Source organism: Rhipicephalus microplus, chromosome 1 (assembly GCF_043290135.1).
Source record: "Rhipicephalus microplus isolate Deutch F79 chromosome 1, USDA_Rmic, whole genome shotgun sequence".
In the NCBI taxonomy this organism is placed as follows: Eukaryota; Metazoa; Arthropoda; class Arachnida; order Ixodida; family Ixodidae; genus Rhipicephalus; species Rhipicephalus microplus.
Window position 1 is genome coordinate 179,273,157 of NC_134700.1, and position 19,277 is coordinate 179,292,433.

General features: G+C 45.5%; 1 protein-coding gene across 7 annotated transcripts in view; it reads right to left on the minus strand.

Moving 5' to 3' along the window:
- The window catches only part of Epac (Exchange protein directly activated by cAMP), a 416,212-nt gene that overhangs the window by 232,800 nt on the left and 164,135 nt on the right, over positions 1-19,277 (minus strand). Inside the window, exon 1 of one of the 7 annotated variants that reach the window (XM_075888350.1) lies at positions 14,541-14,680. The exons of the other annotated variants lie outside the window; for them this stretch is intronic. Within the exon in view, the coding sequence (XP_075744465.1) occupies positions 14,541-14,585 (45 nt within the window). The 5' untranslated portion in view covers positions 14,586-14,680. Of the gene's footprint in view, positions 1-14,540; positions 14,681-19,277 lie in introns of those variants that run through there. 7 annotated transcript variants of the gene reach the window in all.

The window sequence follows — 19,277 nt, forward strand, 5'->3', positions numbered from 1 at the left end:
TCTGATATTCATTTGGTGGTTTTGGCACGTTAAACCCCCCTTATCAATCAATCAATGTAAAGGTTATTTCGCCCCGCCGCGTTGGTCTAGTGGCTAAGGTACTCGGCTGCTGACCCGCAGGTCGCGGGACCGAATTCCGGCTGTGGCGGCTGCATTTCCGATGGAGGCGGAAATGTTGTAGGCCCGTGTGCTCATATTTGGGTGCACGCTAAAGAACCCCAGGTGGTCGAAATTTCCGGAGTACTCCACTACGGCATCTCTCATAATCATATGGCGATTTTGGGACGTTAACCGCCACATATCAATCAATGTAAATGATCTTTCCATATCAATCGCACCACTGGGCTTAAGAAGTAAGAATTACAGCAGCTTGTACTTGTGGTGCCAAGTCTAAACGAAGTGCGGAGTCGGACAATCTTCTTTGTTTGGCTTCATTTTCTTTCTTGACTCTTTCTTTTTCTGTTTCTCCTGCTTTTTCTGTGTATTCTTTTTCTATTCGATTCTATTTCCGTCGTCATCAAGGCGCTCAAAGAGCAAGGCGAAGCATTCCTATCTCAAGCGAAAACGCTTTTTCAAATTCCTACGCTATATATATGGTTCTGCCATACGTTATGGTGAGCTACGTACGGCAGCATACCACGATGACAGCACATGACAGCCCAGTCACGTAAAGTGTTCAACACTTCAAATAGTTTTTTTGCACATGCTGGAAGAAACTACAGCAACAAAACGTTATCGTCCCCAATTATCGAGTTGGAAGCACGTGACAAAAGGCGCACTTGCAGTGTGTGCAACCTATGACGCTTGAAGTTATATACAGTGCACTTACGAGCTATCGTCATGAGTTGGCCTCTATGACAGCAGGGATTGCACAGGTAGCAGCAACGGTATAGCACTTGCGAGTGTAACGGAGGTAAGACAGATTCATCGTTGTACACGTTAGCCACCCACTTGACTGGTAGTCTCAAACTCGCCTCATATACTTCTGGCTGCAGTCGCCAGATTTTGTCCACTCAATGGCCGGCACAGAGAATAAGTGGGAAGCAGGAAGAGGGGAGGTGAGGGTTTGGATGAAATGAACTAGTGTTGCAATTTAAACAAAACAAAACTCTTTCTCAAATTCGATATAAGATCATTTCCAAAGGGCGTTTGGCGTTACGTAGCGAGAAGCGTATCTATCGAAGCATACCAATACGAATCTCAACAATAACTAAAATTTGGACGCCAATCCTGAAGTGTAAAGTTTTTGTTTCGCAGTTGTGGTTCAACACAAGGTGACCGCATGGGTGCCTCACGAAACAAATGCTTAAGACTATAGTTACGTCTATCTAGGCGAAACAAAATGCGAGTGCCCTTTAGCAACGCCACGAACGGATGGAGTCAAAAACTAAATGTTGGAATAAGAATCGTGTGCCAGCCGCGCACCGAACGCAAAAGGTCGGCGAACCTTGAGTTTCAGGCTAATACGATAAATTCGGTTCCGATTAATTCGACCTCACCTCCTTTGACAGCAGCAAGAAACTGAGAACATCAAGTTTTTCTCTATATACAGAGTGTGCGCCACTTCATTGATCCCGAACGGCTCTTTTGTTGATCTACTACAGGGGGTGTCAGCCAATCTGGTATGAAAAGAACGGCAGCCAGGCAACATCCGAGAACGAAAACGAAACTAAGCGCAACCAAAAAATACAGAAATCTGCAACAATTTTCACCTTGCACCCCTGGATCCATACATCTACATTCACTTCCTCACCTTGACACTGCAGTTAGCAGCGCCCCCTTCGATGAAGTTCTTGCGCACGCGCGCGACTCTTGAATCGAGGAAAACGAGAAAGCGGAAACAGTGAACTTCCCGTTCCTTCAACGAACATGTGACGGAAGCAGAGGCAAAAAAGCGAGTTAACAGAAACCAGTTGCGAGCACTTTCTTTTCTATTTGTTTTTATAAGGATTTTTTTTTTTTGAAAACGCCACCACAGCCACCGTCGGCGAGAAACACGGGCGTGATCGATGGGACGAACAAAGCTGTCGAGAGACGAGGCCTTGCGTCGGTGCCAGCCGGCCACCCGTAAAGCTCGCTGTTTGCGTAAGCAAATCGCCAAACGCGAGGCCTCCTCCGCCACGCGAGATTGCAGAGTCCCCGCGTACCGCTTATTTTTCTTCTTCTTCTTCACGGTGAAGGCGGAAGAAGAAAGCGAGTTGGCAACGTTTTCCTTTCGTAAGCCGAGCGCATTCCACACTAGAGCGTTCGACAAACAAGCATACATGCAGGGTATAGAATGGACCACTGTTCGTACGAGTGCTTCTCAACCATGGAGGAGGAGGAGGAGGAAAAAAACTTTACTGATGCTGGCTGTGCCAGATAGCCCTTATCCCCACCGGGCTGGTTGACATCCCTAGTCCGGGACGTCATTAGTCGAGGCCGCCACCCGAGCCCGCTGGACTAGAGTTTGCTGTTCCTCTAGTGTGGAGCTATTGAGTAGAGTCGTCTCCCAGTCCTCTTTGGTGGGGTTGGGAAAGGGGGTTAATTTTGGGTTCATTTGGCAGGCCCAGACCATATGGTAAGTGTTGGCCACTTCCCCAAATTACTGGCACTGCCCACTTATGGAGCGTTCGGCATCGTACGAAAGCGTTCGCACTGAAACTGGGACAAACGGTGAAGCTCCTTCGATTCGGCGAGTTCTCGCCACGAGAATCATCGCGGAGAAGCTGGTACACGAAATTAGTCGGCATACCTTCTTTGTGCGGCCGTTCACGCTGGCCCGAGAATTCGCACAGGTTTTATCGAATGAATAGCCACGAAACTAAGACCAGTGAGCGCAGCCTATACTCAGAAGCCAGGTTTCACGTATCGTTCTGAGACAGAACCATTGGTAACACCGTTGTCGATGGGTGCCTGTGGTGAATGCCGCAGGCATTTCAGTGTCTTCTTCTATACCTTCCCACGATTTCGAAATTGGAAAAGAAAAACCATATATACGTTATATCTATTGCGCTATTCTTTTCTGCGAAATATGTGAAGTGCTCGCTGATTGGCCCAAACGATGCACGTCTAGAGCTTCTCGATGATGAAACAGTACGTGTGAGATTACAGATGTCAAAACTCTTTTACTGCCACCGTGGCAACACATAAAAAAGATTGTGATGTGAATTTTTTTTTTGTATACAGCTCTCCTTACCAAGTCACCTTGGCTGTAAAATATATTAAATAAATAAATAAATAAATAAATAAATAAACCATCCCATACATGCCCAGAATCACACCTTTAGTCTTCGGCTTCTATAGCCACGCTAATGAGTGCAACTCCATGGCGGTCGGCTGGAGCAATAACACATGGAGCAATCTGTAGCTGCGGGCCCCTAAGCTTATTTGCGAGATCAGCGTCCTAACCTTCTCTGTGAAGCGATGCCGTCGCCCTCCTTTAGCGGCTTTTCATACATCTTTCTGTCTTTTTTTTTTCTTTCGCTGTGTATCTCCCGTTTTCGCCAGGGCTTAGCCTTTGCACTATAGCTTAGATTTGCACTATAGCTTTGCACTATAGCTTAGACTATTCAATCGCCTATACAGATCGCATCAAGAGTGAGACTTTATTATTATTATTATTATTATTAGTAGTAGTAGTAGTAGTAGTAGTAGTAGTAGTAGTAGTAGTAGTTGTTGTTGTTGTTGTAGTTGTAGTAGTAGTAGTAGTAGTAGTAGTGGTAGTAGTAGTAGTAGTAGTAGTAGTAGTAGTAGTAGTAGTTTAGCGCTTCGACAGACGCCACGATATTTGCAAGCAGAGAACCATACTTCGACTGCCTTGCACACATCTATAGGTTGCGCTTCGGTAACTATTTACAGACGCATCCTAGGTAACAAATACAGGCACCACCTTTACATGGGCATTTCAAGGTAATTTGCTCGTGATTTATGCATATCCTGGCGTGAATTAGTGAGGTCATAGAACGCCAAACGCACCAACACAAACGTTTTCATACGCGAGCACCTACTCTATTGCAAAGTTTGTTGACGGCTTTTAAGATACGAACGAGTGCACTGATCTATCATATTATGGAAGAAGATGGCTCTTGGCCGTGTAGTTTGGGAACAGGTGTAGAAGAAATCGTTGGGTGCAAGCGTATTAAATTGATATCGGTTTTTTTTTGTCATCGAATGCGCAGTGTTTCTTCTATCTTCGGTAAATGTTCAATAGAGTTGCTTTAAACAGATGTTCAATAGCATCACTGTCAATAGATGTTCAGTAAAGTCCAAATAGAGTCCAAATAAATCTACCCCTTCTTCACGCCTCTAAACGGCTCCAATCATGCTAGAATAAGTTGCGAGTGCTTTTTGTGCTCCATTGATGTATTGTGGCACAATTATTACCGCTCTTACGTCGTCGTGCAGATGCTTGACGTTCTATCTTCCTCCCGAGAACGCTGAGCAACTCCTAATGAGGTGGTGTAAATTGGCTCTGCACAATTTCTGATAGGGCGCGTATTGAGTAAACGCGTTTGAAACGTCTTGTCAGGCTTCATTACATTCGCCAAGCTTAGAGCATGTGGTATGAATGCTGCATTGGCTATAACCTTGTTCGGAAATTTCTTTTGCTGACTATTCAAATCGGCAAGAATAATCTGAACGTGGCACCACTCGAGCGCATACTGAAAATAGTCCATATACCGAGCCCGAGAAATGCCAACACATCGCGCCGATGATGCAAAAATTCCGCTCACTTCAGGGCATCAGCACTAAACAAACTCTCGTTTCCTCTTGAAGGCCAGCGACGTGGGAAACACACGTAGAGACCGGCACTAATCTATAGAAAAAAGAAGCGCTAAGAAAAAAAATAGCGATGAAGTAAAGACAAAACAAGTTTCGCAAATACGCAACAAGGAAGTAAGCTAAGGAGGCCGCATATACGCGTAGACGGTACGTGATAAAATCGCGCATAGTATCACGCAGTCGCGAGCGCTGGCAGCCGGCGCCGGCCATCCAACCCCTGCGTCGAGGAATGCAAACAAGACGTTTTTATCAACGCGCGCTTTAAAATCTTTATCTTAGGCGCGAGCTTTATGTATTGTGTACTTATTGAGATTAACCCGAGTAAAAATCTCTCACTTGTGCGCCCTTCCCTTCGTATCCCCACCCAGAGGCACTTAACCAAACAACACACGGGGCGCTTGGCGCTCGCGCCACGGTCTTTGCGCAGCTCACGGTTTTTGCGCAGCTTTGCACAGCTCAAAAGTTGCTGCGAACTTAACAGGAACTTTGACGAATCCCCGTTTCTTCTGTAGGTAATTTGCTTTCACTTCATCACACGTTTCCCTTAATGAACTGGAATGAAATATCAACAAAATAGCGCACCTCTTAGTATACTTAATAAACTATACAGCGAACACTAATCCATTCATATACTGTCTCGGAGCCATCCCGGCCCTATATAGATTAGTGACCATGCCATCTGCTGAACGTCGTGGCTTCAAACCCGGCTGTGGTGAGCTCAATTTGATGCAAAAAAAAAAAAAAAAAAGATTGCAGCAACTTCCGCGTAAACATTTTCAGGTGCCCGCTTAATCCACACACGGTGGAAGCCCAAGCCGAAGTTCAAGCGAAACTACGTGGCCTTTAAGAGATGAACAAACGCAGCGACCGCATCATCTTATCAATATGCCATAAATATACGTATTGCGTTGTGCATATATTCGTGTATATTACGCGTGCATTTCTGAACACATGCTGGTTTAAAGTCAAAGCTTGCCACGTGTAACCGCCTTCTATACCCTATAGTTCTTTCTTTGTTCACAGTTTTCACAGTCAGCATTCAACTTTACAAACTCGCTCTCTCCGTCACACTTCAAAACTACACAACTCGAAACGAAGAAGTCATAGCGTGCACAAACAAAAACAACTCGCAAGCTTTGATATAATCCTTGCAGAGCAATAAAGGTGGTACTAATTCGACGATACGTTTAAACAACAGCAGCAGCAACATGAACGACGAAATCAAAAACACATTGCAGTAGGATGGAAAGGTGCGGTAGTTGGTAATCCATAATTGTTCACCAAACTGGGAGCGCGGGAGGAAAACAGACACAAAGCAAAGAGAGGGCACACAGCACGAGTGCTCGTGCTGTGGGCCCTCTCTTTGCTTCGTGCCTGTGTTCCTCCCGCGCTCCCAGTTCGCTGAACAATTATGAAATCAGAAAAAACAACGGCAAAAGCAACAACGCTAAACTGTATACAACAAATCTTTGCGTGGGCTCACTCATTTTTCATCAAGACTTAATCGGAAATGCAGCAAGAATAAATCCTCACTCATACTTTTCACATCTCCTTAACTCCGTAATGTGCCTTGAACAAGCGGCTGTGACCACGATGTCGTGTGACGCGCGCCATGATGGACTGTGACTGCCTGCGTGTTTGTGGGCGTACTGTTTGATGTGATATCTTCCTCTCTTATTTCTCTGTGTCTTTCAATCTCCCCTATCCATTTCCGACGTCTAAGGCAGCAAAGCAATTATCCTAGACTGCTTGACCTTCTAACTTTCATCCTCTACTATTCCTGCTCTCTTCTTAATTAACCAAAATATTTGTTCGCCCTCTCCAATCATCTACCCTCGTTATACCGGCGACGAGAACATCCCCTGATGAAAAAAAATGCTATAAATAACGTCAAATCTTTCACAAACAAAATAAGAGCAAAGCCCGTCGTAATGACGACGTGTTGAATGATGATAAATCCGCGCGCAGCCAATTTCTCGCCCAAAAGGTCGGGAGTTGCTGTGTAGGCAGTGGCATCGTGGTATTGCTGCGGAATGCACGTCTCAACGAATTGCCTGCTTCTGGCGGCACGGCATATGTAGGGTAATTCGTGGGTGTGTGGAATTCGGCGAACGCGGCAAATGTGGGCAGAGGACAAGCGGACGTACGTGCTCCTTAGCGCTCTGCTCACGCCATACTTCTCGCAAATTGCAGCTATTGTCTATGGGCCGCACAGCTTGTTATGAGCAGTCAGGTGAAGGAACGCGCATACACGTCCGAGTCACTCAGTTGACCTAGCCTCTCACAGCAACCTGGCTTCTCACATTATCTTAAATCTCGAACGGACAGGTTAGAATTTGTGATGTCAAGAAGAATATTCAATTGAAAGACACTAGATGAAGAGAACAACGTGCTGTGCCATATAGAGCCGACAACTATGCCGAAAGGCTATGTGAAATCAAGAACGATGCACGTAATGACTCAAATTCCTTCTAATACACGCAGTAGTCTACTCTAGCGATATGCAAATACGCGTGTACTTAGATTTAGGCGCACGGTAAGCGAGGAACCTCAGGTGGTCGAAATGAATCCGGAGTGCACGACTATGGCGTGACTCATAATAATATCGCGCTATTGCCGCGTAAAACCTCATGAATTATTTAACTACAGCTTGGATAGTGAAGCAGCAGGTCGATGCGAAACGGATGGCACGACAGCACCCCCATTGCACCCCGGTGGAATTCCTTCTTCGCCAATATACAGTATTCCCTCTGCACGCCTGTTGCGACACAAGATGGAATGTGACGGCATTCAGACCGCCAACCACACTTTGCACGTGGAGTTTCGTCGTCGGCAACTTTCGCAAAGCTTATGTAGTAAACACAGTTTAACGACAGACCATAATTAAAACACATCGGTGCATGCGCGCGTGGGCGAATGATTGCGTGCTTGCGGTCATCGGGTTTTTTCTTGTATAATTAGTGTGCCTTTCACGGCGCGGCCGATACGGCACGCAAGCTCTGGAGCTGCTTATGCAAATTACGGATCTCAAAGAATGCACGTAGACTTACTTGAAGAACTCATTAAACTGTCGTAGAAGTACGTATGTGAGGTGTAAGTTTGAGTTTCTGCTGACTACCCAAAGTCTTTTGCGTGCTGCCCTTTCAGCCTAAGCTAATTCGCGATATTGGCGTAGTACTAGAGTGTGCCAAAAAAAAAAGAAAAAGAAAAAAAAGAAGAGAACAGTTGAGCAGATTAACGACCATGTGTGTGCATTTCCCGAGACTTTGCAATGGCATTATTAAAAGTAACAAACGTGTCTCCGTAGCAGTGCTGATCACTGGCATTCAAAAACAAACACATGCTACAGCAGCCTACGACGAGTTTGCTAGTAAGCTCGTCTTTGAGGACGCACAGTAGTCGTAATTAGCTGAAATTATTGTCGCGTGAGTAAACACACGCAACCACGCACGAAAATCAAGATAAGGCAAACGCGCGGGTTTGCAAGAAGAGCTATCAAGCTGAGGATCTGACTAAATGGCTGCGCAAGGAAACGACTCTATGAAAGCATTCATGAACAGCTTCAAACATTTAAGCATATGTGTGGGCATTGAAAGAGGGAGGAGAGGCGTCCCCTGAAGTGAACAATGAGGTGAGAGGGGAGGTGAAATCTTCCTCGTACATTGACTTAGTATAAGGTGGAGGAGGGGGCGCTGAGATTACCCCCCCCCCCCCGCCTAATGGGAAACTCTGCACATGCCTATGCATATAAGCGACCTAACTAATGCTCGCGTACACGAGTGACAATTAAGAGAAGTCTTCACTTGAACCTCTGCACTGTTTTAACATCACGGAGATTAAATCAGGCAGGTGTACCGTAAGCACTTGTTTATTTCCTACCGAGACTTAAGGTAAGATGTTACAAGAAGATATGACGCAACAATGACGTCTGCGCACACATGCTGAATACGCCTGTTGCGGAAAAACGAAAGCTACAACGAGCACCCGTCATTGTTTATCGTTAATTCTTTTTACATGCCAACCACGCCACACGTGTGTTAAAAGACAATCTGACATACAAACTATCCTCAAAGCTGGCGTAATTGAGGTCTGCCAACTGACCGGTAGGTCAGCCGACCAGCCGTATATTGAAAAAAGTTTACAGCATAAGTGTAAATGATTGATGCGTATTTACCTTAATGCAATTACTTCCCGATGGTTGCCCTTCGAGACTCGGAATTTCACAATAGAAAAAATAGAGCATTGAATCTTGTGCCCTCGAATTTCACAATAGAAAAAAATAGAGCATTAAAACCTGTGCAAACAGCTCGATGTTAATTTATTCCGTATACTTGAGCCTAATAACAATCCATCAAAGATAAAAACACAAACCCAAGCATTTCTTGCTCTCCTGCCACTCCTGTGTGAATTCGACAGCCGAGGCAAAGCGTTCAATATCGGCCTCGCGAGTAACGCTACGAACATGATTGCATGAGATGCCGAAACAGGCTCTTTTGTAAGAGTTGAGTCAATGTAGAGTGGCCTAGGCTTGTCAATGGAGCATTAATGTAGAACATGAGCATAAAACAAAGGTCGCTGCGAAATCAGTCGTCCATACACTAGACTAGGACCATTCATGTTTGCGTTTGTGATTACCAGTTCTCAATGCTGTCGCAGCCAGCTGTCCTTCTCATCAGCTTCCAAAACAAAAAAAACAGTCACGGTTTCAGAACAGAGCCGAAGAAATGAATGCGATATCAACCCATCGGAATGTTATACAATGTATAAGGCTTAGAGATTTAGGAACCATGCGAAGTGCAGTGAACACGGCCACATGTGTGTGGAGCTGCAGCGTTTCTGGCACGCTCAGCAACACGTTCTCACTGCGCCTGGAAACGTATGCGCGCCCAACTTGCTTCAGCACGACTAGCCTTCTGTCGGAGGTGTTCCGCAGATGTTCGTACGATACGGGGTGACATCGCAAAGGCCGAACTACATTTCGCCGGCGTGCCGACGTATCCTTCCTTGGCGTCAGTTGAAGTCGACAATACCAGTGACAGTAGAGAATAGTACAGTTCCAATGCTCTTCATCAAAACGTCAGACTGTCCCAGATATTGCAGTATGGGCGTCAACGCCGGAAGGAGCTGGATATTATATATATATATATATATATATATATATATATATATATATATATATATGGCTCCCACCTACGACGGGGATTGTCTAGTCCTAGCTGTCTCCTTTTTCGTGCTGCATAACTAAACTACAAGCAAAACATACAAGCTTTGCTAAAGAATGTTTCGTTTAAGTCAGTAAGCCAGTAGTAAACGTTTTATATAAATAGTTCACTGTTAGTGAGATTTATAGCATAAACGGCCAAGTTGATCAACGCAGCACGCTGAGGAGTGGTGGGTCACTGGTTCGAATCTCCAGCGGGTGCCTTGGAATGTTTCGTTTAAATCGAAATACGTGGCGCAAGGTTGTCAATGAGAAGAACGAGAAGCGACAGAAAGAGCGCCTTTTTGTCTCTTCTCGTTCTTCTCATTGGCAACCTTGCGCCACGTATTTCAACTTATTATGTACCAGCTAGCCCAACATAACGTACTGTTATATTTTGTTTTTATATATATATATATATATATATATATATATATATATATATATATATATATATTCGGTACATGACGGCGACGGCAAAAATCTGCTGTTAGTGTCCATATGATTGCTATCGCAATAAAATACCCAAACGGAGAGCATAGGGATGCGCATTATACAGCCCACGGATTATGAATAGTCGACTGTGGGCCAGTGAGTTCCATGCGTCCCTTACGCGATGTCATCGGGAACAACGAATGATGATTGATGATTGATATGTGGGGTTTAACGTCCCAAAACCACCATATGATTATGAGAGACGCCGTAGTGGAGGGCTCCGGAAATTTCGACTACCTGTGGTTCTTTAACGTGCACCCAAATCTGAGCACACGGGCCTACAACATTTACGCCTCCATCGGAAATGCAGCCGCCGCAGCCGGGATTCGAACCCGCGACCTGCGGGTCAGCAGCCGGGTACCTTAGCCACTAGACCACCGCGGCGGGGCCGGGAACAACGAAGGGCATCCTGTTATTGAGCGATATGGAGTGCCGCAATGGCAAGGTATGCTATAAACAAAACGTGACGCGAACGCCGAAAATCGACCTGGACCACCGCAAGACACGCATATCTTACATGCACGAAATACATCCGAGCCTACGAAAACAAACAAAAAAAATCACAGCATATATATCCAAGGAGTGAATGATGAGTGGGGTGAAGCGTTCACGCACGGACAGACGCACGGACGGACGGAAGCGTGGATGGACAGACAGACGGATGTACGGGCGGGCAGAAGCACGGACGCACGGAAACACGGACGGGTGGATGGACAGACAGATGGACAAGTCGAAGCACAGACGGCAGGAAGAATGGACGGACAGACAGTTGGACGTACTTATAGACGGATGGACGAAAGCACGAACGGACAGGCAGACAGACAGGCAGACGGCCGGACAGAAGCACAGATGCACGGAACCACGGACGGCCGAAGAATCGACGGGCAGACAGACGGATGTACTCACGAACGGACGGACGGAAGCACGGACTGCCGGAAGAATGGACGGACAGACCGGCGGACGTACTCACAGACGGACGGATAGACGCACGGACGGACGCATGGAATAATAAACACACGGACGAACGGACGGACGCTTCGCCTTACTCATCGTCGTTCACTGTGAAAACCACTAACGCAGTCTAGTTATATTATTCATAAGGACAAATACACGCAACGCCACCTACTGAGCAACTAATAAACTAGAGGCGGCTACTTACTGCTACTACTACTACAGAGGAGGGAACGACCCACGGCCTTACAAGCTTCGCCGCTAAAACAGAAAAACGTAGACAAGAAACTCAAGAAACGAAGGCAATTAAGTCACTCGTATCACCGCCCAGCCCACTGAACTCTTTGCATATAGCCGGAGGACGCGACATAGTATGCGCAAATCCCGTGAGACTTCGAATAAGGTCAACCCGCGCTCCAATAGTACATCGAAATAAATGAACGCGCGATGTAATAAACCAAATCACGCGAATAAACTAACGCTCCCCTTCGGACGCAGGAACCTCGCCGATCCTGTATCCGATTCCTGTGACCCTACACTCACCCGAGACGCAAGAAGGAGGAAGGAGGGTAAGATGGCTGATTACTCTGACGACATCGCGGATATCCAGGTCGCTTTACCCATTAGCGAAGAAGGCGCGGGCCTATGCACAAACCCAGTTGGCACTAACAAACATCTCTGTGGAGCATGGCGACTGAAAAGGCCACAACTGACGTGCGGTCACGTAAAAGGGCACGTCGCTGCGCTCATGAATTTTGATGAAAAGGTCATCGAAGTACCCGATGGAGCCTCGACTGGGAATAGGAGATGGCCGCCGCAGACGGCCATTCCCAGAAGGCCATATCGCAGCTTCGAAACGAGCTTGTTTTCGCTGCGCGAATCACGTCCATATATTTTCTTTGTGCCCCAACCCGTCTTCGCAGTCACTTAACACGAGTCCGACCTGGAAAAGGTCACTACACCGATGGGCTTGAGCTAACGAAGACGATTTCGTAAATTACGACAGGAAACTATACAAGAGTTCTATTACGTAGAGGTATCATGGAACACACAAGTCTACCTGTTCTGTCGAGTATGACTATTCGAAGCAAAGTGGAATACTGAACAGCAGTCGAATACATTATTTGTTTTCGTCATTGTAAAAGTACAGCTGAAGGGTGGAGGTGATGGTTGAAAAAACGTTGTTCTTTTTAATATCTTCCCACCATGTCATATGATATAGATTAACTAATACGCTTAATTGGTAAGCTCGTCCGCAGTCAATTAACACCCCACGTTAAAGAGATAAACGAGAGGGATGAACTTCATGGCTGCTCCATGAAAGGCATGCTGCTATAGTAGGAATGATTCGAAGTTATATAGCATTGATTTTTTTTTTTCATATATTGAAACCTCTGTGACTGAATTAACACATGATAATATGCGGATCTCACGCAGCAGCGATGATATCAGAAAACGGTATTTTTCCGCAAAACAAAGAGCGATAATCATGATGGCTCCGTGGTTGAAAGAAAAGCACACACGCTACTACGCCTATTCCCTTAAAGTCACGTAGTGGGTGCATAGCGAATTCGAACACGTATCATGCACTAGGTGCTTGAAGTACACACGACGAACTTGATGGCGCTATTGCGTTCGACTCCTAAAGTCGAAGCCTTAGGGTCCGCCAATTTCGATTAACCAGATTGGACTAGAACCCATGTGATGCGACCATGTCGTGTATATGCTAATGGGCCACGTACATGCACGCCAAATAGGTGCGCGCTGCCAGGAAGCAGCCGCGGTAACCGTTTGCATAAATTATGTGAGGCCGCGAAAGTGACATTTCTGCTTAGCCCCGAGGATAAGAGAGAGACAGAAAGAGAGGGGGAGAGACACGCGGTTACCGGGGAATGGCATTATCGACCCTGACCTTCCGATCATTGACGAGACGGTCAAACATTCAGTCAATAAAAGCCGGTGCATTTCTGTGCGATATAATCTGTGAGCTCAGTAAACAGGCTTGTTTTGACGGAAACTCGCCAGGCACTACAGTTGCTCAAAGCAACAAAAATAAATGTATGCCGCGAAGAAACGTTGTTTAAAAAAAATTGAAGAGGCAGCGAAAGTTGATAAGCTGCCAAGAAGAAATTAGGAGCGTCTGATAACGATTACTGGTTACCATGAGCGATAATAATAATAATAATAATAATAATAATAATAATAATAATAATAATAATAATAATAATAATAATAATAATAATAATAATAATAATAATATTAATAATAATAATAATAATAATAAGAAGAAGAAGAAGAAGAAGAAGAAGAAGAAGAAGAAGAAGAAAACGAAAGAGTACTAGAATAAGCACCCGCCTTATTCATAATTAACCTAAAGGCTAAAGTCTACATAATGCAGGCACTGCCACATTTTATGCAGAAAACGACTTGTGTCACCGAATGTATTTATATATTTTTATTTCCCAGCGGTAGATCTGGTTAAAGGCAGTGCAGGATTGTATATATATATTTTTTTATTTTCCAGCGGTAGAGCTGTGCTTAAAGGCAGTGCAGGATTGTTCTCATGCGTATAGGCCTTCACGAGAATTAATCAAACCACGCAACTCAATGTAATAAATAACACTTAGTATTTTGTACGTCAAAATTGCTCTTTGATTACGAGACACGTCGTTGTGGAGGGCTCCGCAAAATTGCGACCATCTGGTATTCTTTCACGTACACTGATATCACTCAGTACTAGAGCCTCTACAGCATTTCAGCAACACCCAAATATCAACACTGCAGCCGGGGTCGAACCCGTGACCATCGGGTCAGAAGCCTAGCACCAGAACGGCTACGGCGGATAAGTCATGAAAAGTTAGCCTGACAACCAGTCGTTTAGCCTCACGTCGGCGTTGCGTTGCTTTCACTAGTGGTGCTGAGAAGCAACGCGCGCACACCAGAGAGAGAGAGAGAGAGAGAGATAAAGATGCAAGAAAAGGCAGGGAGGTTAACCAGACGCACATCCGGTTTGCTACCCTGCACTAGGGAAGGGATAAAGGGGAGAAAAGAGGTTGCAGAAACGCGCACACCAGAAAGCAAAGGAAGGAAACAGTGGTAACAAGGAAACAAAACAAGACCACTGACGTACCGGTCCAGTGACGGCGTACGAACCCTTGTTGCTCCGCCACAGCATCTCGCCGGCCAACACAAGATGCAGTATTGCATCCACGAAACAATCACTCGAAAAGCACACTCGACGGCGTGGAAGCACGACACGAATATAACACACGAGATAGCGTGTGCGAGGTGACGAAGGGCTTCGCACTCAGGACAACTCCACCGCAATCTCCACCGACACGATCCCGGCAGGAAGCGCGCAACTGTACACAGGTAAGCATAAGGCACGTGGCGTCGTCTCCGAGTAGCTGCGGTGCGGTTGGTCACTACGGAAAGAACGAGCTGGGCCCGTATACAAAAGCGTTTAATAAAAACCCAAGCGGCGGCTGCACGGCAAGTGGCGACGACTTTCCGCCGGCGCAACAACTGACGTCTCCTCCGCCTCGACCGCTACCGTCGCCTCGGCGAAGCTGTCCTTTCTTTTCTTCCTTTCCCCTCTTTTCTAACACGCTGCATACAACGATGGCTTCCCTCTCCCGTCCAGTTGAGCGTTACACGCGCGCACGCCGAAAGGACAGCTGCACAGGTGTGTACAAACAAGAGGCAGCGAAAGTGGAGAGATGAAATGAGGAGCAGGAGGGAATGGGGAGAGAGAGAGCCACTTCCTCTTTGACGCATTTACATCGTCAGTAAAGTAGAGGAAACAGGTTGAGGCAAACGGAAATATAGGATGCGGAGTCAACAAATACAGTATTAACGTGAGAGCCACCGATGAGTGTAACTTGTTTATTTATGTGTAATGAACCTGCGTCGTTCTTATGTATGCTCGTTATGTCAAAGGGCAGTCTTTCGATTAATAAAAAAAAAAAAACCCGTGGCGCTGGTAATGAGATGGTGGAAGGGGGATGAAGCCTGTCTATGCATCTTTTTATTCATTCTAGTTCGGGCTCGTCGAACTGGTCCAGCGTCGGCCGTAGAACACGCGCCTGCCATTAGGCAGAGAGAGGGTCCCGTAGAGAAGGAGACGGCGTCAAGTAACGGCGCCCGACGACCGAACTGCGGAGTCCAGCGGCGCGCAAGAGCGGTCAAACGGCGCGGCCAGCACAGGCGCGCGTTCGCGCTTTAAAGTGCCAACCACTGGCACGCGTTCGCTCGCGTCTACGCGTCAAAAGCGTCAAATGCGCCTCTCGGCGTCGGCTTCGGAGGGGAATACGCGAGCAGGCGCGAGGGATCAAGCCGGGCTTGATATTTCGCCTCGCGTACGCTACGTCACCACGCGTACAGCGGCGCCAACCAACCAGAGGCTGCGCGCCAACCAACCAGAGGCCGCGATGACTCCGAATGCTGTGCCTAATGGCCGCCGCTTCGAAGGCACAGCCGAGTGCTGAAAGCAAGCATGAAAACTACTCCTAACGTTCCTGAATGACCGCTTCGTAATCTAGAACGACAACGAAACGACGAACGACTGCGAGTGCTACCAGCGTGACGCGGTTTCGTGCCGAGTTCGAGCGACGCCGACAAATCCAGCGAATGCCGGCCGGCTATGCTAGCGCCGGACCCCTGTGCGATCGTCGGCCGAGCGAAAGGAGCATGTCGGTGTTCTTGTGCTTTCATCTGTGACTTTCTGTGCTAAAAACGAGTGCGAACATACTTCGGAGGTTCGAAGGTTTGAGCGTGAGCCCTCGCCTACCGCGGAGGCAATTCAGATCGGTGTCATCTGCATCCAGCGCAGGCCTCTACCATCTAGTTCGTATGAACCAGCACATGCGAGGCACATCGGCTGAAAAAAACTCTACGGTAGTTTCCGTCGCAACATAGACACCATATATGACGACCGAAATATCGCGTAGGTCATACGGAGGAGTTTTTATCTGCACTGTGTTTGTGTTTGTTTTCAACATCAATATTCATCATCGCTGAAAGCGAACCTCGCACTAGCCAACACATTTCCGTGATGTGAAAACGTACGTACTTATATAAGTGTATTCGCGAATTGTATGACGCGGAAACATTCGTTGGCTTCGGTGCTAATCGTTTTTGTGTGTTGCCAAGCTAATCATAAGCGTGCGCTGGTTGGTAGCAGTGAGATGTGACTTCGTGTCGGGTACCAGCGACGCTGACACACTGGGCTGTCAGCGGTCTCATTTCCATTCACGTACAAGACAGACACTCGAGCGTGCGTCGCCGTGGTGATCGAAAAAGAAAGTTACATGATTAAGTGCTGCTGGTATTGCCTGCTATTTCACTTCTCGCTTCTTCTGCTTCTGTGCTACGCTCAGTAGCACATACGTTGTTTGGAGGCATTCTAACACACACATTCTTAATTTGTAGTTCATTCTGATACTCATAGCTATAGGCATACAATGGCGCTTCTCCGTCATTTTACAGTTTACTATAACATAACGCGCGATCTGTTTACAGCTGGACAGATAACTGAAAACCTTGTGAGAAGCACCTGATTTGAAATCAGCTGTTCGATGACACGATTGTGGGAAGAGAAGATCACCACATGTATGCACAGAATGAATGAAGGTACACTAGTATGGTACTGCACTTTGTGTAGAAGAAATGCAAAAAGTACCTCATGTGACTTATGAGTCCTTTCAGAGCTGTGCTTGTATTTATCTGTGCCTTCAGACTGTAATGAGCTCAATATATTCGATGGTTCTGAACATTGAATATTTGTATGTGTTTCCAAGGAGTCCTTCATTTCTGTTCGGTTTTTTAGTATATGCATTAACTTGGATTATATATACGCATTCACTTAAGCATATTCTGTGTAGTTCTGTTGGAAAACTTGTCAAAACTTTTGTACGGTGCTCTGGTGCAATCCTTTGATCAGTATCTGTCCCATCAAAAATTTTTGGCATGCTTTATTGCATTATAGTGTATTTTGACAATTAATGACATGCTAAAGCCACAGTGCTTGGCTGTAATCTCAAAACCAATGTCTGTCTCATCAAGAAGTGTCAGATGCATTTTGTAGATGTTAAAGGATATTTAAACTACCAGCAAAGTGCTCAAGTCTTCAACACAGCACTGATCCGCAATCACCACCCAGCTTAGAAGTCATTTGTAGAGTTCTCTAACACGTTCAAATAAAGTTATCAAACACTGGATTGATCTACTTGGTTTGATTCCTAATCCCAGTGTGTCTGACTTTTTGGAGGCACTTGTATTATAATAATGTCCTATTTCTCTCATTTATTACAGGGGTGCACTCAAGGGTAGTGATATTTGTTTACCTTGGCACACTTAATGTGATATTACTGTTTATATTCTTTCATTTTGTATATATGTATGCCACTTTTGCAGTAGCCTCACAGTGAGCAGCTGTATTTGAAAATAAATAAATATACCATCCGAAAGTGTTCAACGCTGTGCTCGGTTCCAATCTAGTCGCTAATATCTGTTGCATCGTGATGTGTCGGGTATATTTATTGCATTGAAGAACATTTTGGCTGCTTTCCATGCAGGGTTCAGTTCCAGTATTATGACTGATATCTGTGACTTCATGAAGAGTTAGACGCGGTTTGTCGTTTTAGAGAATACTTTAACTACAGACAACATCCAGAAGTCTTTCCTACAAGGTTCAGTTGCAGCCCTATGGCCAATATCTGTCTTATTATGAAAACTTCAAGTACAGTTAGTTGCATTAGAGCATATTTTGACTACAAAAAATGCCCAGAGGCATTCTACGTAGTGCTTGGTTCCATTCTTATGACAGTATCTGTTGTATCATTAAGAGCCAGATGCGGTTTCTTGCATGACAGGATATTTCCAATACGCTTATCATTCAAAGCCCTCTGAACAGGGCACAATTACAGCCTCATGACCTAAATCCGTCACATCATGAAGAGTAGGGTGTGCGTTGTTTCGGCTGCAGACAACGTTCATTTTGGCTGCAGGCCATTTCGGCTGCAGACAACGTTCAAAAGCCTTCTATACAGGGTTCACTTCCAATATTATAACTGATATCATTGACTTTATGAACAGTTGGGTGCGGTTTGTCATTTTAGAGAATAATTTGACTAAAGAGAACGTCCAGAAGTCTTCCATACAGGGTTCCGTTCCAATATTATGACTGATATCTGTGACTTCATGAACAGTTCGGTGCCGTTTGTCGTTTTAGAGAATACTTTGACTAAAGATAACATTCAGAAGTCTTCCTTACAGGTTTCAGTTCTATAATTATGACCGATATCTGTGACTTCATGAACGATTGGGTGTCGTTTGTCGTTTTAGAGAATACTTTTGACTAAAGACAACGTCTAGAAGTCTTGTATTAAGGTTTCAATTCTAATATTATGACCGATATCTGTCACTTCATGAACAGTTGGGTGTCGTCTGTCGTTCTAGAGAATACTCTGACTAAAGACAACGTCCAGAAGTCTTGTATTGAGCTTTCAGTTCTAATATTATGACCGATATCTGTCACTTCATGAACAGTTGGGTGTCGTCTGTCGTTCTAGAGAATACTTTGACTAAAGACAACCTCCAGAAGTCTTGTATTAACGTTTTAGTTCTAATATTATGACCGATATCTGTCACTTCATGAACAGTTGGGTGTCGTCTGTCGTTCTAGAGAATACTTTGACTAAAGACAACGTTCAGAAGTCTTGTATTGAGGTTTCAGTTCTAATATTATGACCGATATCTGTCACTTCATGAACAGTTGGGTGTCGTCTGTCGTTTTAGAGAATACTTTGACTAAAGACAACGTCCAGAAGTCTTGCATTAAGGTTTCAGTTCTAATGTTATGACCGAT